The 21841-nt window shown below is 47.2% G+C and overlaps 1 protein-coding gene across 1 annotated transcript in view; it reads right to left on the bottom strand.

The window, feature by feature from the left end:
- Positions 1-1003: 1003 nt before the first annotated feature.
- LOC129861497 (death-inducer obliterator 1-like) overlaps positions 1004-21841 on the bottom strand; it is a 46648-nt gene continuing 25810 nt past the window's right edge. The window contains exons 7-16 of the mRNA XM_055932877.1: positions 15039-15537; positions 14580-14739; positions 14253-14369; positions 13924-14028; positions 12116-12269; positions 11118-11871; positions 10175-10328; positions 9920-10009; positions 9620-9815; positions 1004-9476 (exon numbers count right to left, since the gene is read on the bottom strand). Of these exons, the coding sequence (XP_055788852.1) occupies positions 1435-9476; positions 9620-9815; positions 9920-10009; positions 10175-10328; positions 11118-11871; positions 12116-12269; positions 13924-14028; positions 14253-14369; positions 14580-14739; positions 15039-15537 (10271 nt within the window). The 3' untranslated portion in view covers positions 1004-1434. The remainder of the gene's footprint in view (positions 9477-9619; positions 9816-9919; positions 10010-10174; positions 10329-11117; positions 11872-12115; positions 12270-13923; positions 14029-14252; positions 14370-14579; positions 14740-15038; positions 15538-21841) is intronic.

Genomic DNA, 21841 nt, shown 5'->3' with positions numbered 1-21841 from the left:
AGATATCCCTCTAGTGATGTGGGGGCTGTGCTTTGGCAAAGTGGGTGGGGTTATATCCTGCCTGTTTGGCCCTGTCCGGTGGTATCGTCGGATAGGGCCTCAGTGTCTCCCGACCCCTCCTGTCTCAGCCTCCAGTATTTATACCGCAATAGTTTGTGTCAGGGGGCCAGGGTCAGTCTGTTTTATCTAGGGTATTTCTCCTGTCTTATCCTGTGTCCTGTGTGAATTTAAGCATGCTCCCTCTAATTATCTCTTTCTCCTCCTTCTTTCTCTCTCAGGACCTGAGCCCTAGGACCATGCCTCAGGACTACCTGGCTTGATGACTCCTTTGTGATGACCACTGTGATTATTATTATTTGACCCTGCTGGTTATCTATGAACGTTTGAACATCTTGGCCATGTTCTGTTATAATCTCCACCGGGCAGTCAGAAGAGGACTGGCCACCCCTCAGAGCCTGGTTCCTCTCTAGGTTTCTTCCTAGGTTCCGGCCTTTCTAGGGAGTTTTTCGTAGCCATCGTGCTTCTACATCTGCATTTCTTGCTGTTTGGGGTTTTAGGCTAGGTTTCTCTACAGCACTTTGTGACATCGGCTGATGTAACAAGGGCTTTATAAATATACATTTGATTGATTAGTTTACCGTAGTTATTGGGGTCCATGTATGTGTAATTTCATGTCATTTTTAAATGGGGCGCAAAGACCCCCAAAGCATCAACTACAGGAGCAAGAGTTGGAATTAAACTACAGCACAGAGCTGAGTAGATAAACTCATAACTGAAAAGGGCTTTCACTGTGGGCCTGAGTTTAGGTTAATAATGCCCCAAGGCTTGACCAAAGATAATATGGCAGGACCTTTTGATTATGCATAGGCCACACAATAATTCTAATATTCAATCAATTTGCATTGCAAGCAGAACTCAAACATATGCATACTTAAATTATTAGGCAAAATGTCTATCAGACAAAGCTGATAATTGATTGTGGTTCAAATTAAATGCAAATATGATCATTCCTTTACTGTTTTTATTGGCCTCGGTTCAACAAATTAAAACAGAGTAAAAAAAAAATGTTTATTCTAAAACATAATTATCATGAGATGATCCAACATGAAGGCTTTTTCTAACCAGTGAATAGATGACAGCAGTATGGCTCAATAGGTTTGGACTTATATAAAAAAAAAAATACCAAAAAATATCCATAAACACAATGTACATATCTATTATGTTTGACATGACATGAGTTTTAATCTGGAAATTCTGAAAAGCACATAATTTGTACAATTTTAAAACTAAATTGAATGAAACAAGGTACGTTCAGTCATGACATTCAAAAAGTTAAGGGTGTTTAATAATGTAGTGAAAACGACTACGTAGTACATTATGAACTGAACCAACTTCAAACTTAGTCCATGCATTTCTGTGAACAGTAGTCTCCAGTCAAACAGGCCCTTTGCTCTCCTGGGGCGTGTCTACCTGGGGCGTGTCTACCTGCGGCGTGTCTACCTGGGGCGTGTCTACCTGGGGCGTGTCTACCTGGGGCGTTTCTGTTAATTCAACCGTTTTACCCTTTCCCTCCATTTGTTCTTCTTTCTTTACACTTCCATCCTTTAAAATGTCTCGGTCATTATCTTTTGAGAGTGAACGGTTGTGCAGACTAACACCTCCTCTGTTTGCCTCTCCTTCTCTGCTTGTGGCTCTGCCAATGTCTCTGTCCTTTTCTATGGGTGTCTTTTGCTTTTCATCTACCTCCTCTCTGGGCGTGTCTACTTCACTCCCTCTAACCCTTTCTCTCTCCCTACTCACAAATCTACCTGTCCCCCTGTCCCACTGTCTTCCATGACTGCCACCCCGCTCTCTCCCATTGTCCTCAGGCAACTGCCTCTCCTGGGACAAGCAGGGCGCTGTGCCGTGGAAGTTAACCCTGTCTCGGGGGTTAACACCACTGCCACGTTCTTCAGAGTTGTTTTCTCTGTCTCCATAGTTTCTAATTTCACAGTCTTCTATGGGTAGGCTTGTTCTCCTCGTATCAGGCGACTGACTGTTCCGCCAATGGTCTTCTCTAAAAGCATCCGGGCTGTTGTTCGGCAAACTCATGAGACCCTCCGGGGGAGTGGGGAGTAAACCTCCTTTAGGCCTCAACGGTCTTACCACTAGCCGTGGACCGTCAAACCGTGGCTGCCCCCCATTGTCTGGGAAATACCCTCGAGATGAGCCTCTGGGCTGGTTGAACCTCGAGGGACGAGGACCCCTGGGGCCATGGAAACCAGGACGTTGTACTCCCCTTGATCCTCCAAAATGATTTGTTGTTGTTGTGAAGTGATATCCTCTTATATCTGGACTTCTCATGTCTGGATCTTGGGCTCGCATTTCTTGACCCATGTCTAACCCTGGACCCCTCGTGTCAGGCCCTGGATCTCTCATGTTTGGCCCTCTCCTTTCACCCCTCATGTCTGGCCCTGACCATCTCCCATCACCCCTTGAGTCTGGCCCTGGCCATCTCCCATCACCCCTTGTGTCTGGCCCTGGACCTCTCATATCTGGCCCTGTACTCTCATCCCACATGTCTGGTCCTGCACCGCTCATGTCTGGCCCTGACCATCTCCTATCACCCCTCATATCTGGCCCTCTCATGTCTGACCCCGGCCCTCTCCCATCACCCCTTGTGTCTGGCCCTGGACCTCTACCCTCATCCCACATGTCTGGTCCTGCACCGCTCATGTCCGGCCCTGGTCCCCTCATGTTTGGTGAAGACCCTCTCCTATCATCCCACATGTCTGGCCCTCTCCCATCACCCCTCATATCTGGCCCTGGCCCTCTCCTATCACCCCTCTTCTCTGGCCCTAAACCCTGCCCTCTGATGTCGGGCTCTTGCTCTCTCGTGTCTGGTCCTGGACCCCTCATGTCTGTCCCTGGCGCTCTCCTATCACCCCTTGTTTCAGGCCCTGGAACTTCCATTTCTGGCGCTGACCCTCTCCTAACCACCCTCTTGTCTGGCCCTGGTTCTCTCATGTTTGGCCCTCTCCTATCACTCCTTGTATCTGGCCATAGACCTGGCCCTCTGATGTCTGGCTCTTGATCTCTCGTGTCTGGTCCTGGACCCCAAATGTCTGGCTCTGGCCCTCTCCTATCACCCCTTGTGTCTGGCCCTGGCCCTCTCATGTCTGGCTCTAGACCCCTCAAGTCTGGCCCTCTCTTATCACCCCTTTTGTCTGGCCCTAGACCTGGCTCTCTGATGTCTGGCTCTTGATCTCTTGTGTCTGGTCCTGGACCCCTCATGTCTTGACCTGGCCCTCTCCTATCACTCCTTGTGTCTTGCCCTGACCTTCTCATGTCTGGCCCTAGACCCCTCAAGTCTTTCCCTGGCCCTCTCCTATCACCCCTTGTTTCGGGCCATGTCCCTCTCATGTCTGGACCTGTCCCTCTCCTATCAACCCTTGTGTCTGGCCCTAGACCTGGCTCTCTGATGTCTGGCTCTTGATCTCTCATGTCTGGTCCTGGACCCCTCATCTCTGACCCTGGCCCTCTCCTATCACCCCTTGTGTCTGGCCCTGGCCGTCTCATGCCTGGCCCTAGACCCCTCATGTCTGGCCCTGGCCCTCTCCGATTACCCCTCATGTCTGGCCCTGGCCCTCTCCTATCACCCCTTGTGTCTGGCCCTAGACCTGGTCCTTTGATATCTGACTCTGGACCCCTCATGCCTGGCCCTGGTCCTCTCCTATCAACCCTCATGTCTGGCCCTGGCCCTCTCCTATCACCCCACATGTCTGGCCCTGGACCCCGCATGTCTGGCCCTGGCCCTCTCCTATAACCCCTTGTGTCTGGCCCTAGACCTTGCCCTCTGATGTCTGGCTCTGGAGTTCTCATGTCTGGCTCTGGAGTTCTCATGTCTGGCCCTGGACCCTGCATGTCTGGCCCTGGATCTCTCATGTCTGGCCCTGGATCTCTCATGTCTGACCCTGGACCCTGCATGTCTGGCCCTGGATCTCTCATGTCTGGCCCTGGATCTCTCATGTCTGGCCCTGGATCTCTTTTATCACCCCTCATATCTGTCCTTGGACCTCTGATGTCTGGCCCTCTCCTATCACCCCTTGTGTCTGGCCCTTGACCTGGCCCTCTGATGTCTGGCCCTGGCCATCTCCTGTCATCCCTTGTGTCTCGCCCTAGACCTGGATCTCTCATGTCTGGCCTTCTCCTTTCACCCCTTGTGTCTGGCCCTGGATCTCTCATGTCTGGCCCTCTCCTATCACCCCTCATGTTTGACCCTTGCCCTCTCCTATCACCCCTCATGTCTGGCCCTGGACCTCCCCTATCACCCCTCACGTCTGGCCCTGGACCCCTCATATCTGGCCCTAGAACCCTCATGTCTGGCCCTGGACCTCCCCTATCACCCCTCACGTCTGGCCCTGGACCCCTCATATCTGGCCCTAGAACCCTCATGTCTGGCCCTGGACCTCCCCTATCACCCCTCACATCTGGCCCTGGACCCCTCATGTCTGGCCCTGGACCTCTCCTATCACCCCTTGTGTCTGGCCCTGGACCCCTCATGTCTAGCCCTGGACCTCTCCTATCACCCCTTGTGTCTGGCCCTCTGATGTCTGGCCCTGGATTTCTCATGTCTGGCCCTGGACCTCCCCTATCACACCTCATGTCTGGCCCTGGACCTCTCATGTCTGGCCCTGGACCTCTCCTATCACCCCTTGTGTCTAGCCCTGGATCTCTCATGTCTAGCCCTCTCCCATCACCCCTCATGTCTGGCCCTGGACCTCTCCCATCACCCCTCATGTCTGGCCCTGGACCTCTCCCATCACCCCTCATGTCTGGCCCTGGACCTCTCCTTTCACCCCTCATGTCTGTCCCTGGCCCTCTCCTATCACCCCTCATGTCTTGCCCTGGACCTCTCCCATCACCCCTCATGTCTGGCCCTGGACCTCTCCTTTCACCCCTCATGTCTGTCCCTGGCCCTCTCCCATCACCCCTTGTGTCTGGCACTAGACCTGGCCCTCTGATGTCTGGCCCCGAATCTCTAATGTCTGGCCCTGAATCTCTCATGTCTGGCCCTGAATCTCTCCTGTCTGGCCCTGAATCTCTCATGTCTGGCCCTGAATCTCTCCTGTCTGGCCCTGAATCTCTCCTGTCTGGCCCTGAATCTCTCATGTCTGGCCCTGAATCTCTCATGTCTGGCCCTGAATCTCTCATGTCTGGCCCTGAATCTCTCATGTCTGGCCCTGAATCTCTCATGTCTGGCCCTGGCCTTCTATCACCCCTCATGTCTGGCCCTAGTCCCATCATATCTGGCCCTCTCCTTTCATCCCTCATGTCTGGCCCTGGTCCTCTCCTATCACCCCTCATGTCTTGCCCTGGTCCTCTCTTATCACCCCTCATGTCAGGCCCTGGTCCCATCATATCTGGACCTCTGATGTCTGACCCTGGGTTACTCCTTTCCTCCCCAATATCAGGATCTCTCCTCTCTAAACTGCTGGACCGCTCCCCCTTGTTGTTTGGAGAAACCATGTGGGGAGGACCTTGTGAGGGTATCTGGGTTTCAATCAGAATTTCTGATGGGCTCTGTATACTGTGCTCCCTTGGTGTTACCAGCGAGGCATGAGCAGGTCTTACCACTCCCTGTCGACCATCGAAACAGAACCGTGGTTGCCCCCCTGGGAAGTGCCCTGGATATGAGCCTCTGGGCTGGTTGAACCTCGAAGGACGAGGACCCCTGGGGCGGAAACCAGGACGATGTACTCCCCTTTGATCCTCAAAATGTCCTCTGTGAACAGATGAGATCATCCTTGGACTGCTGAAATGAGTCGATGTTGGTCTCTGTCCTCCAAAGTTAGCTGTTGGTGTGAAGTGGTCCACTCTCATGTCTGGACTTCTCATATCTGGATCTGGGGCTGGCATTTCAGGAGCTGTCATGTCTGGTCCTGGACCTCTTCCATCATCCCATATGTCTGGCCCTCTCGTATCACCCCTCATGTCGGGCTCTGGCCCTCTCCTATCACCCCTCAAGTCGGACTCTGGCCCTCTCCTATCACCCCTCATGTCGGGCTCTGGCCCTCTCCTATCACCCCTCATGTCGGGCTCTGGCCCTCTCCTATCCCCCCTCATGTCCGGCTCTGGCCCTCTCCTATCCCCCCTCATGTCTGGCCCTGGATCTCGCATGTCTGGCCCTAGACCTCGTATGATTGGCCCTGGACACCCCATCTCTGGCCCTGAACCTTGCATGTCTGGCCCTGGACCCCTTCTATCATCCCACATGTCTGGCCCTCTCCCATCACCCCTCAAGTCTGGCCCTGGACCCCTTCTATCACCCCACATGTCTGGCCCTCTCCCATCACCCCTCATGTCTGGCCCTGGACCCCTTCTAGCATCCCACATGTCTGGCCCTCTCCTATCACCCCTCATGTCTGGCCCTGGACCCCTTCTATCATCCCACATGTCTGGCCCTGGCCACCTCATGTCTGGCCCAGGTTCTATCATATCTGGACTTCTGATGTCTGGGCCTTGGTGTCTTCGTCCCTCCCTCATATCGGGATCTCTCCTCTCTAAACTGCTGGACCGCTCACCGTGGTTGCTTGGAGAGGCCATGTGGGGAGGACCTTGTGAGGAAAACTGGTTCTCTCTCATAATGTCCGATGGGCTCTGTGCAATGTGTTGCTCCTTTATTTCTGGTTGAATAGGCTCCCCTCCATTGTCATGATTCTGGTTGGTGCCTCTTTGTTTTCCGAGCAGCTCTAGAGGTCTTACTACTAGCGGATTTTGTGGACCATAAATCCGGGACCGTGGTGGCATCCACCTTGAGGTACGAGGACCCCTGGGGCGGAAACCAGGACAAGGTGCTCCCCGTTGATCCTTAAAATTTCCTCTTGGAACAGATAAGGGGATCCTTGGACTATTAAAATGGGGCGATGGTGATCTCTTTCCTCCAAAGTAAGTTGTTGGTGAGAAGTGGTCCTCTCTCATATCTGGACTTCTCATGTCTGGTTCTGGACCTCTGATATTTGGACTTGGATGCATCATTTGTGGCTCGCTCCTTTCACCCCTCATGTCTGGTTCTTGATCTGGACCTCTGATATTTGGACTTGGATGCCTCATTTGCGGCCCTCTCCTTTCACCCCTCATGTTTGGCCCGGGTCCCATCATATCAGGCCCTTGGTTTCTCCTTCCCTCCCTAATATCAGGATCTCTCCTTTCTAAACTGCTGGACCGCTCACCCTGGTTATTAGGAGAGGCCATGTGGGGAGGACCTTGTGAGGAAAACTGTTTTTCTCTCATAATGTCTGATGGGCTCTGTACACTGCATTGCTCTAGTAGTTCCAGTTGAGAGGGCCTATCCCTATTGTCTTGAAGCTGGATGTTGGGGCCTTGCTCGTTGTTGGGCCCTTTTGATGGTGATCCCAGCAAGCTTTGAGAAGGTTGTTGATCCGCAGGCTTCTGGGGAGTGGGATTCTCATGGGACATTTGACGACCTGTGTCCTCAATCTCTCCCTGTGGTGGACCTCCAGAATCACAACGATCACACAGTGGTTCATCAATGTCCTGTCTTTCAAGAGGGGGCTGAGGTGAGTCATTAGCCTCCATGACCAGTGCTGGAGCTGGACTTGTAGGACCCATGTCTTCAGGAGCCTCTGGGCCCTTTGAGTCATCCCACACTGGAGGAGAAGTCTCCCTTTGACCCTTTGAGATTCCCCTAGAGCCAGAATCTTGTTTTTGTCTTGGTGAAGATGGGGATCTTCTATGGCTACCAGAGCTGCGTCGAGAAGTACGCTCTTTATGAGGGATATGACGGCCTGGGCGCTCAGAGTGGTGACGACCTCTGTGATATGGTCGGCTCCTCTCACCCCGTCTGTGTCTTTCCCTTCGCCTATCAGAGTGTCCAGGGGACCGGTGGCCAGATCTACGAGGAGGGCTTTCGTGTCGGTCCCTGACTTTACGGTCCCGTCTTTTCGGTGAGTGAGTATCTGGTTGGCTGCTACGCTTACGCCTCCTATCAGGAGTGTCATTGCGCGATGCACCACGACACGAGCTAGACACTGAGGAGTCACGAGACCGCTCAGAACGCCTTGCTGAATCTGATCGAGTTGAGGTTTTCGCCTTTTCTTCTCCATTTGTGTCTTTCAGCTCATCAAAGATAGTGTCATCCTCTGGGTCGTAAGCTACATCAGAGTCCTGGATCTCACCAGCTTCAGGATCTGAATTGTCTGTTGCCTGAATATTTTCCTTTTTAATCTCTTTAACCCGCTTTGGTGATGCATTGGGCATTTCCACATTTCTTGACACTGAAAGAGGTACAGTCTTGGTCTCTCTCTTAATCTCTTGTTTTATTGGTACTTCTGTTTCCTCCGTTTTCAAAATACCTTTTAAAGCTCTTTGATTGACTGAAGGATTTACCTCAGACTGCTCTCCTTCACTCTGCTGTGTTTGTAAGTGAGACAGCCCAGATTTAGTAGGGGGAGACATCAAGGCATCGGAAACAGAGAAGTGGGCCATGAACATGCCGACTGCCTCTCTCTGCTGACGCAGTGCCTCCTCCTGCTCCTTCAGCTGCCGTTTCTGCTCCTCAATCTGCCTGTTGAGATCCTCAAGCATTCGCTGTTGTTCAGTCAGAGTAGCGGCTGACACAATCACAGCACCAGCAATGGGGTGGCTCAGAGGGGCTGGGGCTGGACTGGGATCTGGGACTGGGTCTTGTACTGGAGCTGGGACTGGGGTAGGAGCTGGAGCTGAAGTTGGAGCTGGGACTTTCGCTACACTGACCCCATCATTGTGCATATCCTCAAAGATAGTCTCATCCTCAGGGTCGTAAGCCACGTCGTCATCATCTGCACACGTGGCCTGAGTGGCAGCATTCGCCTCAAACATTTTATCTATATTAATTGGGGCAACCCTTCCATAGCCCATTGCTGGATCATACTCCTCTTCCGGGTCATATGGTCGATCATATTCATTTTCCTCCTCCTCAATCTCTTTGACTTTGGATTTCTGCCCGTACTGCTGTACTATCGGATCCACCATTGGGGGAGGGAGCAGAGTGGTTGGAAGGGGCACTGCTGCAACTGCTGGGACTGCATGAGAGTCCTTCCCAAACAGTGACTTCAGGATGGTCTGCAGGGGAGTGGTGGATGTGCTAGTGGTGGGGGGTGGGGCAGAAGCAGGGAGAGCAGCTCTAATGGAGGACAGAAGTGATGGAATAGTCAGTGAGCCAGAGGAGGAGGAGTCTGATGGGGATCCAGTGGAAGGAGGGGAACCAGGAGGGGTGGACATTATGGGCATCGCTGGGTCGTAGGGCAGGAATTCCTCCGTCCTAGGGTCAGACCCATACAGCGTAGGGGGTCTCGGGAGGCCAGTATCTCTGGAGTCTTTGGATATGTGGATCTTGGCTCTCTTCTCTTCAACCTCTTGTGGCAAGCTTCCCGCACGTTTGGGTTTCTGGCAAATAACCAGTCCCAAAAGAAGATTGGGGCGATTCTTCTCAAAGCCTGTTAAATAAACAGGGAGTAGGGAGATTAGTTTAGAATGTTAAAAAAAAAATAGCATAAAAAAATATATACCCGCATTCAAATGTCAGTGTGGCATCTGTGTAGCCTTCTACATGTTGGCCTAAATGACAGCATTTTCTTACCTGATCCTTCAAAGGGTTGGAGTTTGGAAGGAATGGACTCCTTTGCACTGAGAGGGATGAGGTAGATGTCTTTAATGCTGCGGCTGTTGTTGGCCACCACCCCGAAGCGCCGTCTGCTGCTGAAGTAGGAGAACAGAGACACATAGGCCACCTCCTCCTCCTCTGTCGCTGGGTGGAACCGGATCACACACAGCTCCTGTGGACCAATAATAATAATCTCTTATCATTGAGACAGGGTCTGTGTATGTGTTTCTATCTAAATTGTATAGTTTTTTTCATAATGACATAGGGAGGGCTTGCCTTTGTAACAGAGGTCTTCACTCTCCCGATGTAATCCCACACAGTTTGAGGCATGATTCTTCCACCAAGCTGTATGGTATCAGGCAGATCCTAAACAAAATAAATGTTTTGTTAATATCCATATAGACCAAACTGCTAGGTTGTTTATGAAAGGTATTGTCTTAAACAAATAAACAAATCTAAAGATATTTGACAATGCTCTCCTATTTTTTCTCTTGCGGTCATGGTAGCAAAGTTATATGTTATATTCGTTACCTCTTTGAGATATTCAGAAGGCCCGGAGACCAGATAGCCCTTGGTGACGAACTTGGCCACGCTGATCATGTTGAGGAAGCCCTTCCACACTACTTCCTGCTTGGCCAGGAACTGGGTTGTCTCCCCATCTTGAGGGGAGTGGGAGTTCACAGCCCTGCAAACACATCATCACAATTAGAGTCCATTACTGCCCATTCACTCAGCTGTAAATCAAATATAACTCATGCACAGAGGAGGAAACAAGATTTATATTCTGACTGAAATGAACATGCACTATGTGAGGGAAATTACAAGATTATGTTATAATACTGTTATTGCATCAAATGGTTGTTTTATGCAACAGGAGAGGGTTCTTATAACTCTATTGCGTCTGTGTGAACTGAAAGTGGGCCTCTGGGGGGCTTAATACTGACAGAAGATTTACGATGCTTTGGGTGATAAACCTAACAAGACCACATTCCATAGCATGAGTTAATGTTTCTGTTCTATAAGGTACCAGGGAAAGATGGCTCAGGGCCAGACCATGGTTTCTACACAATGAGAACAGTCTTTACAGCAGATCTTTCATACAAATCTTAACCTTGTGACCTATTCCACACATCTGTTGTTTGTCATGTGGACTAAAAGGGGTGGATCTTTGCTATAAAAGTTATTTGTATCCTTTGTGTCGGGGCTCTCAAATAATCATCTGAGGGTGATTCGTCGACCAGCCATCAGTATCGCAGAGCACTCAACCGATTCACTTTATATATGTGTGTTGTATTGACCTACTCCCTTATTACTAAGTGAATAAAGATTTAGTTTAAGTATAACTCTGACTTGTGTGATAAGTTTGTCTCACCTCATTTGATAGTAAAGAAATTAACCACCACAACTAATTATCATAAAACACATTATTATCAAGGATAACTTGTAGTGATGGTGGCAAGCTGGGAGGAGATACCTTGAAGAGGATGAAGAGGATCCTGAAGAACCATAGAACGATGAGGAGGATGGCTTCATCAGGATAGATTTGGGTAATGCTGGCATTGGTGGCAGGGATGGGGGTGGTGGCAAGGGCATGAATGTCTTGCTGAGAGTAACACTCTGTTTCGCAGGGACATAAGAGACTGGTGGAGGTGGGACTGTAGACATGGCGACAGTTGCCATGGCAGGAGTGCGGTTGCCAGCGGTGTGGGGGTCACCAGACATAACAGCAGAACGGTTGCCAGCAGTGCGGGGATCACGCCTTGTAATGGTTACCGTAGAAACAGCCGGAATCATGACTGGGGTATACATTCTGGACGGTGTCTTGGCTTTGCGGGTTTCCAGAATGGGGAAGGCGGGAGAATCCATGACAGGGGAGGCAGGGGATTCCAAAATGGGGGAGGCGGGAGATTCCATTGGTGGAGAAGCGGGAGATTCCATTGTGGGTGAAGCGGGGGATTCCATGATGGTTAAGACAGAGTCATCCTCCATTAGGGGGGAGGCAGGGGAACCCATGGTGGGGGAGTCGGGGGGTGCAAGGAGGGGTGATTCATCTCCTGCTGGAGTTCTCCATCCTCTCTCCTCTGTTCTGGGATCTGTTCTGGCATACATCCAGGGTGGCCGAGACGGCCTGTCTTTCCATTCGTCTGGGTTTGTGGAGGATGACGATGACCCAGAGAGTTTAGACTTCTTGGGTACAGGCTCCTCCTCACCCTCAACTGTTATCTGACCTGAAGGGCAGAAACAGATACCAACCCACACAAAACACTGGTTAGCAGCATCAGTACACTCAACACCATAGAAGTTCAGTAAATCATTAATTTGACGTTGGGAGTGATTGTGGTTTATATCAACACTGTTGCCCTTCACTAAAATAGTTTGATACAGTGCAGAAGGCCAACATGATATTATGGTGTTCGTTGGATGTTGTTGTAGTGTGTACACTGTAATTTTACTTTATCTGTTTTTATTTACCTGTGCAGATCTTGCACTTGAGGTCAAACAGGTGAGCTCTGTGCTCGGCAGTTGTGTCTTTCAGCATGCAGCTGAGGATGTCTGGGACGGAGCTGTTCTGGTTCGACTGGCTAGGTCTGGCCTTAGTGGCAGCAGAGAGAGTGCTCTTCTGTTCCTGAGAAAAGAGGATCATGACACACTCATTTATTAAAACGTTACACACAGATGCACACTCAGATACAGACACACTGATATGCTCATCTAAAAGGTATGCTACATTTGAAGATGAACTGATCACATTTTGAGGGCGATATAATTTCCTAGATATTGTATTGCATCAGTATGAGTAGACAATACATGTTATATTATACACTGCTCAAAAAAATAAAGGGAACATTTAAACAACACAATGTAACTCCAAGTCAATCACACTTCTGTGAAATCAAACTGTCCACTTAGGAAGCAACACTGATTGACAATAAATTTCACATGCTGTTGTGCAAATGGAATAGACAAAAGGTGGAAATTATAGGCAATTAGCAAGACACCCCCAATAAAGGAGTGATTCTGCAGGTGGTGACCACAGACCACTTCTCAGTTCCTATGCTTCCTGGCTGATGTTTTGGTCACTTTTGAATGCTGGCGGTGCTCTCACTCTAGTGGTAGCATGAGACGGAGTCTACCACCCACACAAGTGGCTCAGGTAGTGCAGCTCATCCAGGATGGCACATCAATGCGAGCTGTCAGCGTAGTGTCCAGAGCATGGAGGCGCAACCAGGAGACAGGCCAGTACATCAGGAGACGTGGAGGAGGCCGTAGGAGGGCAACAACCCAGCAGCAGGACCGCTACCTCCGCCTTTGTGCAAGGAGGAGCACTACCAGAGCCCTGCAAAATGACCTCCAACAGGCCACGAATGTGCATGTGTCTGCTCAAACGGTCAGAAACAGACTCCATGAGAGTGGTATGAGGGCCCGACGTCCACAGGTGGGGGTTGTGCTTACAGCCCAACACCGTGCAGGACGTTTGGCATTTGCCAGAGAACACCAATATTGGCAAATTCGCCACTGGCGCCCTGTGCTCTTCACAGATGAGAGCAGGTTCACACTGAGCACGTGAACACATGTGACAGACGTGACAGAGTCTGGAGACGCCGTGGAGAACGTTCTGCTGCCTGCACCATCCTCCAGCATGACCGGTTTGGCGTTGGGTCAGTCATGTGAGACCATATGCTGACACATGCCCATTTGTGGCCTGCTGGAGGTCATTTTGCAGGGCTCTGGTAGTGCTCCTCCTTGCACAAAGGCGGAGGTAGCGGTCCTGCTGCTGGGTTGTTGCCCTCCTACGGCCTCCTCCACGTCTCCTGATGTACTGGCCTGTCTCCTGGTAGCGCCTCCATGCTCTGGACACTACGCTGACAGACACAGCAAACCTTCTTGCCACAGCTCGCATTGATGTGCCATCCTGGATGAGCTGCACTACCTGAGCCACTTGTGTGGGTTGTAGACTTCGTCTCATGCTACCACTAGAGTGAGAGCACCGCCAGCATTCAAAAGTGACCAAAACATCAGCCAGGAAGCATAGGAACTGAGAAGTGGTCTGTGGTCACCACCTGCAGAATCACTCTTTTATTGGGGGTGTCTTGCTAATTGCCTATAATTTCCACCTTTTGTCTATTACATTTGCACAACAGCATGTGAAATTTATTGTCAATCAGTGTTGCTTCCTAAGTGGACAGTTTGATTTCACAGAAGTGTGATTGACTTGGAGTTACATTGTGTTGTTTAAGTGTTCCCTTTATTTTTTTGAGCAGTGTACATGTTGTACATACCATGTGTCTACTTGGCCTAAAGGGAAGACTAGGTAGATCAACCTTCACTGGCTCAGGCGCTGGATTTGGCAGCACACATGCGGCTTTGGGACCAGACTCCCGGACCTGCAATACACACAGACAACGTCTCAATCAACTGGTAAAGTTTTGGATAATAAATATAGTTCTCAGTGAAGAATTATGGTGAATTTTGTATGTTATTATTTATGTCATTTTTTGTATTTTAGTATTGTGCACTACATTAAAACTCGAATGGTCTTCTTTAGTTAATTATTACTCTACGTTTTTGGCTTAGATTAAGTTTCTGCTTAGGCTATATTATACTGTACCTCTGGAGTGTCTTTTTTGTTCGGCTCTGAGACCTTTGTGGCCTGCATGTCCCGCTGGCTCATCCTGGCCAGTCTGAAGGGACTGACCTCACCACGGATGACGCTGTAGAGCAAACCCTGGAGACCCACCCAAATAAGAGACAATCAATGAAGCGTACTACCACATGGTGAACTACAAGTCTAGTTTGTCAGACAGGGGCACATTTGTTACATCGAGTAGTTGTTTTCATAACTTTTTGAATGAAATGCTGTATAGCAGAGAATTATATATGTGGATTTATTTTGTATGACAAGGCATATGTGTTTTTTTTTGCTGTCTAGACCAACCTTATTTTTGGGGTCTTTAAGGTTGAACATGATGGTTCGGTACTTGTTCATGTACTTGCTATCTGTATTGTTAAATATGTTAAACATCTCCGTCTCGATGCTGGTGACCAGCTTCGCCACTTCACTCTCAGACCTCTCCAAATCGTCACAGTCGCACACCCTTATAAAATCAAAATGTAATTAGTAATCTTTTAATAACATTTTTGCCCTACATTTAAAAGAGAGCTCAAGCAATGTGTGTGTCCGAAATGGCACGCTACCCCTATTTAGTGGACTACCTTTGATGAGAACTATGGGCTCTGGTCAAAACTAGAGCACTATATAGGGAATAGGGTGTCTTCTCAGACTAAGCCATCATTTCTTTGTCAATCAATGTGATCCAGTGTGTGTGTGTGTGAGAGAGTGAGTGTACTTTTCTAACCACCATGTATATTTTGTCATCTCTTTCCTTATATTCACCTCTTAAACAGGATGTTGGTGAGAGAGCGTTGGATGCTCTGCCTGACCTGGTTGTTGGCTGGCTGAGGGGGTCTGGAGGAAGGGGCGATAGGGGCTGGGGACACGGGCAGTGTCCTAGTTTCATTCATTGGGGTGGGGGGTGGAGGTGAGGGTAGACTGGGAGTCACGAGGGGTTGAGGCTGCTTCTTGGGGATGGTGAAGGACGTCTTGCCGATCCTCAGGGCCCCTGTTTCGTGGTGTCTGGAGGCTGAGGTGCTTGGGGCCTCAGGGGTCGGAGAGGGACTGGATTTGGGAGGATTGGGTTGTTTGACAGGGGATGTATCGACATAGGGTTTCCTGGAGACACTGCAGCTGTTTGCTGGTCTCTTGGTTTTTCCTGGAGCACTTCCCAGAGGAAGGGACGACTCAGTGATGATGTCTGAGGGATAGTTATCTGGAGAATGTGTCTGAGGAGAAATGGGCTCAATCTGAACCTCTACCTGCTCACTGGCCTTTCCAGCTGTTAAAAAATAGAATAACAGGGGAACTGAATCAGTGCTGATAAATCAATATGGCATCTGGTAGCTATGAATATAATCAACAAAAATTGTTATAGGAAGTCAGTGTAATAAGCCATGCGGTAAATATGTTAACATATGTATATGTGTGTTATTGCCAGTTAATTAAGTATGAACAGTGCACGCATGTGATTAACCACTACCAATGAATCAGCTTCAAAATGGTCTTTCTTAGGCTGAGATGTACAGTGTGATGAGATTAGCTTTGTTCGACCTAATAATTACCAAAAACAATTACCTTTGACTCTGTAGCCAAATGATGTACAGCTTCAAATAAAGTTATAAAAGGTCATGTTGATCTCATGGAATGTTATTCCTTGACCACTACAAAACTGTATCTGCATTGGAAAATGTGATGTATTTGCACTATTGTTTATGTTTTTGTTGGGGGCCCACTCATTGATGGTATGTACAGTGTGGCTTTAATTGTTCCTCAATTCATTACTAGAAAAGTGTTCCCCTTTGTGATGTTGTGCCATTGCTTTTACAGCTAGTAAAATGCCAGGTAGGAAAATTGTGAATTTTCTTGTCAGCTAAATTGAAGTCTTTTGATTGAGAACAGTAAGGCAAGGGCAGGATATATTCCCTCGAAAAACCGAAAATATTTGGCTAAAAAAAGTAAGAACGGACTGTTCATAGCCCACTGAAATACTATTTGAAACAACTACAATGCAAATACATTTACATCAAATAACTGGGGGGTTGCTGGCATCACACCCTCTCCACAGGCAATGCTCTGCAGCTGACCCTGTGACCGGTTCAGCCTCTCGTCTGTGTGTGTGTGTCTCAGGCAGTTGGGTGCTAGTATTGTGACAGCAAAATATAATAATCTTTGTTGTTTAATGGACAATAAAGACATATCAATAATACACTTGTATTCATGTATCCATTTTTTACCCTAGGTGTTAAAGCAGTTGAGTGATAGATCAACCGTCATGTAAACTGACTGATAGTGGGACTCCATTTCGAAAACCTAAAATTTCATGTGCTAAAACATTGAAAATCAAATCTGTACTGCAATGTAATAGAAGTACATCTAAATAACTGTCAAAACTACCTGACTAAAAGAGGCCGACAAGATTGAACCAATGTCATTCCAGGGCCCCTCTGTTCATCTGTGCAATGACAGCAGGGCAGTACTGTGATTTATGACTCAAAGGATCTAAAAATACAAATTTAAAAAGAGTAGGAAACCCATAGAGATCCTATTAAATTAAATTAATTAACCCTCAAAGTTCCATAATGGGGTAAAAAACGGCAGCCATATTGGTCAGGGAGAATTCCAAACCAGTCTAAATAAAACGAATGGCAGTAGAGGCATAATCCTGATTTTACTTATGCAGGAAAATTAAAGTAAGGCATGTGATATCAGAAATTGTGTAATAAAATTTAACCTAAAATACTGTAATATAATTATAAATAGGCCTACAGGTTTTATACACCTTTTCCCCATATAAATAGCCTCTAAAATATATGTAAACAGATCATAAATGTGTCCATTTTTGTGTTCTTGGAAAGCTGAGTGCTATATGATACAATCAGTACTTGTTGCATTTATAACTTGTCCAAGTCCTATCCTTAACTGATTTCAGCCAGTGTATGGGGCTGCATTGTTTGAATGGAATGTTGGCATATTGGCAGTTAATTTGAATGGAATCATAATGGAATCATTCCTCTAAAACTAGCCGGCTAGCTTGCTAACAAACATACATTCTTCAAATTCATTATTTTACACAATATCTAAATCACTGCACTGGCAAAGCATGGATGACCAACTCTCTGATCAAAATGGCTGACCTTTATGCCATCATAAGAAGGTTCATGTTAATTTTAGCATTTAAACACCCAACCACACGTTAACATAACCAGGGCTGGCTTTCCCAAAAGCATCCTTGCACTATCATCCGTTGTCCATTGATATTGAACAAACAAACGCAACATGCAACAATTTCAAAGATTTTACTGAGTTACAGTTCATAGAAGGAAATCAGTCAATTTAAATAAATAAATTAGGACCCAATCTATGGATTTCACATAACTGGGCAGGGGCTCGGCCATGGGTGGGCCTGGGATGGCACGAACCCGCAGGTGAAGAAGCCAGATGTGGAGGTCCTGGGCTGGCGTGGTTACACGTGGTCTGCGGTTGTGAGGCCAGTTGGATGCACTGCCAAATTCTCTAAAACAATTTGAGGCGATTTATGCTAGAGAAATTATCATTAAATTCTCTGGCAACAGCTCTGGTGGACATTCCTGCAGTCATCATGCTAATTGCACGCTCCCTCAAAACAAGACAGCTGTGGCATTGTTTTGTGTGACAAAACTGCACATTTTAGAGTGTCCTTTTATTGTCCCCAGCACAAGGCACACCTGTGTAACGACCATGCTGTTTAATCAGCTTCTTGATATACCACGCCTGTCAAGCGGATGGATTATCTTGGCAAAAGAGATATTATCACTGTTTCCTGACCGATTCCGCTTTTGGTAAATTATGTTTGTCCCCCACGAGACACTGCAGACGCAGAAGCTTATTTCACTTCCTCAAAATCCCCAGAATGAATCTAAGATAGTTAGATGTAAAATTGCGCTAAGGTGCAGTATTTCTCAAGTTCAAATATGCGTGATGACTTGCCTTATGTTAACAAAGTCTGAGCTGTTGGGCAGGTCTGTCTCACTGTCTATGCTATCGGATAGAGAGCAATCACAGCAGCAGTTCACCTCATGTTAGTGTGCAAACGGACATCGTAATATCGAAACCCAACCTTAATTTACCCGTTGAGAAGCACGGCTGTTCCAAACTCCGTTTTAGACGAGACTGACTTTATGACCAGAATTATCCAATTTACACTTTGTAGTCAATTTGGAGACTAGAATAAATGTTTGACCCGAATCGATGCCACATAGGCCGTTTTCAAAGGGACTTGTTGCTTTTTAAAGACAATCACGCTTTAAAGCGCTTAATATCTATGAACCAGTGACACCAGGCTCCACTGCTCTGAACTAAACAAAAAGTCTCCACTCCATAATAAAATATGCTAACGCATAATAACAAATAGTGTGTAATGTCTCAGTATGTTGATATGCAAAGGTGTCAGATGTGTTGTCCACATTTACATCTTATGCTCTGTAATGTTGTGAAGCTGAAGTAGGCCGAACTCAAGTTTACACTTGAGTAAATAAAATAAAGGATAAAGCCAAAATAAAGGAAACACGAGTAAATGAGGGATACAGAGTACACTACATGACCAAAGGTATGTGGACACCTGCTGGTCGAACATCTCATTCCAAAATGATGTGCATTAATATGGAGTTTGTCCCCCCTTTGCTGCTATAACAGCCTCTACTCTTCGAGGAAGGCTTTCGAGTAGATGTTGGAATATTGCTGCAGGGACTTGGTTCCATTCAGCCATAAGAGCATTAGTGAGGTCTGGCACTGATGTAGGACGATTAGACCTGGCTCGCAGTCGGCATTCCAATTCATCCCAAAGGTGTTCGATGGGGTTGAGGTCAGGGCTCTGTGCAGGCCAGTCATGTTCTTCCACACCGATCTTGACAAACCACTTCCGTATGGACCTCGCTTTGTGCACAGGGGGAATGTCATGCTGAAACAGGAAAGGGCCTTACCCAAACGGTTGCCACAAAGTTGGAAGCACAGAATCATCTAGAATGTAATTGTATGCTTTAGCATCAAGATTTCCCTTCACTGGAACAAAGGGGCCTAGCCCAAACCATGACAAACAGTCCCAGACCATTATTCCTCCTCCACCAAACTTTACAGTTGGAACTATGTATTCGGGCAGGTGCCGTTCTCCTGGCATCCGCCAAACCCAGACTTGTCCGTCAGACTGCCATATGGTGAAGATTGATCCATCACTCCAGAGAACGTGTTTCCACTGCTCCAGATTCCAATGCGGCGAGCTTTACACCACTCCAGCTGACGCTTGGCATTGCGCATGGTGATCTTAGGCTCGTGTGCAGCTGCTCAGCCATGAAAACCCGTATCAAGAAGCTCCCAACGAACTGTTGTGGGGGTGATGTTGCTTCCAGAGACAGTTTGGAACTCAGCAGTGAGTGTTACAACGGAGGATAGACAATTTTTGACTTGCTATGCGCTTCAGCACTCCTGTTCTGTAAGCGTGTGTGGCCTACCACTTCACGGCTGAGTCGTTGTTGCTCCTAGACATTTCCACTTCACAATAATGGCACTTACAGTTGACCGGGGAAGCTCTAGCAGGGCGAACTGATTTATTGGAAAGGTTTCATCCTATGACGGTGCCAGGTTGAAAGTCACTGAGCTCTTCAGTAAGGCCATTCTACTGACAATGTTTGTCTATGGAGATTGCATGGGTGTGTGCTCGATTTTATGTACCTGCCAGCAACGGTGTGGCTGAAATAGCCAAATCCACTAATTTGAAGAGGTGTCCACATACTTTTTTATATATAGTGTATATTGAAACCAGGTGCTTCTACAGGTGTGGTTCCTGAGTTAGTTAAGCAATTAACATCCCATCATGCTTAGGGTCATGTAAGGGTTTCCATTAGGAAATTTACCGGATATGCATTGGGCGCATAACCTGATTAAGGCGTCTACTCATGGTGCTCAGAATGACAGTAATCACATTTAGATTATGGTCATTCATATTAACAGAACATGCAAGTTGAGCATACAATGATGTGCTGTTACCAAATTCTGATGCACACTTTGAAGATGTTACAATAACTGTCCAAAATGTACTTTTCCTCAGCCAACAAGACAGGTAACGAACAGCAAAATCACTAGCCTATGGCAATCTACTATAGAAGAAACGTTTACCTATTCTATTGGTCAGCTTGTTGAGAAATAAATAGCCTATTCCAAACATACGCTGGGACAGTTGTGGGACGACAGATCCCAAATTCAAACAACCATTATGCCTAGGCTACGTAAAATAAAAGAAACGTTAAAAAGCAATGAGTCTGATGTAACAGATCAGAATGTTTAGATAAGCGCAGCAATGCAGCAAGGCAGTAGGCTATGTGTGAATGTATTTTCCATAGTGCAATTAGCGAGAAAACACTTGTCAAAAGTGCACTGCGCATGTCAGCGGTTTCATGTGACAGAGATTAAAATATCCATTTGAAATTTCGAAAGTGGGGAGATGTAATATGCAACAATTAACATGGGTTGCTAATATGACTAGGATTGGGCCTTTGGCTAGTGGACAACGAAAGAAAGTTGATATAAAATAATTGCCTCCACAGATATGGTCTGATTATGGCAAGGCCTACTTTGAAGCAATGTAAGACATGCATCTTAATATGTAGTAAAACATTCAGGTTTCAAACAATTAAGCATCTATTTTGAAAATGAATACTGCCTCCAGCTCATTGCGAAGTGGTGTGTGATGCGCTGATGAAACATGCTTTCCATTGCCTATGAATTTGCTGTTTGAGATGCAACTCACGCTGTCTGACAGATTTTACACTCAAATACTCTGTATCTGTGATAAATAAGAGCCTAAATCACAAATAAAACATACACGCGCCAATTTATTCCACTAAATTATGGAAATTAACCTATAGACCGATAAGCATGACCAGTCAAATGTATTTATATCGACTGGTATTTCTATCAATTAATTATTTCGCAATGGGATTTTTTCTTCTCCTGGACAATTGGCCGGTGAAAATTTTATTTATTCGCTTTAAAAATATATATATTGACCAAAGCCAGCTAATGGAAAACCCTGGGTCATGTATAAAAATGTCCAGTTTACCATTAATTTGGATACCATGGCTAGAAGAGATCTTAGTGACTTTGAAAGAGAGGTCTCAAAAGAGCATAGGGGGTTTAAAGGTTGTGTGTTTGTCACCAGATCTCAACCCAGAATGGAACTCCCTCCAAGAATTCCAGACATCCTCCTTTCGTTTTTGCGTTAAGTGACCTCCTCTCTTATGTAACCAGTGCTTGACTTGGGCAGGAGCTCACATGAGACAAGTACCGGCACCTCAAACGTTCTACTGCTTGAGCTCCTGTTCCGCTTTTAGAATATTAGCTCAAAAGTACTGTGGAGCTCCTACTCCTAAATATAAACAGTACCGGTACCCAAAATGAGTACTGGCACTTATTTCTGTCTAAGTCAAGCACTGTATATAACCATACCAAACGTAACATATCAAACTAATTTGAGTGTCCCGGATTTACGTTTACTATGTTATGTCCAGTCTATTAGACCCGACACTGGGCATGGCAGATTTGTTCCTTATAGT

This window comes from Salvelinus fontinalis, chromosome 8, assembly GCF_029448725.1.
Source record: "Salvelinus fontinalis isolate EN_2023a chromosome 8, ASM2944872v1, whole genome shotgun sequence".
NCBI lineage: Eukaryota > Metazoa > Chordata > Actinopteri > Salmoniformes > Salmonidae > Salvelinus > Salvelinus fontinalis.
Note: the sequence above shows the minus strand (reverse complement) of the source record. Positions and strands in the feature narration are given on the sequence as shown.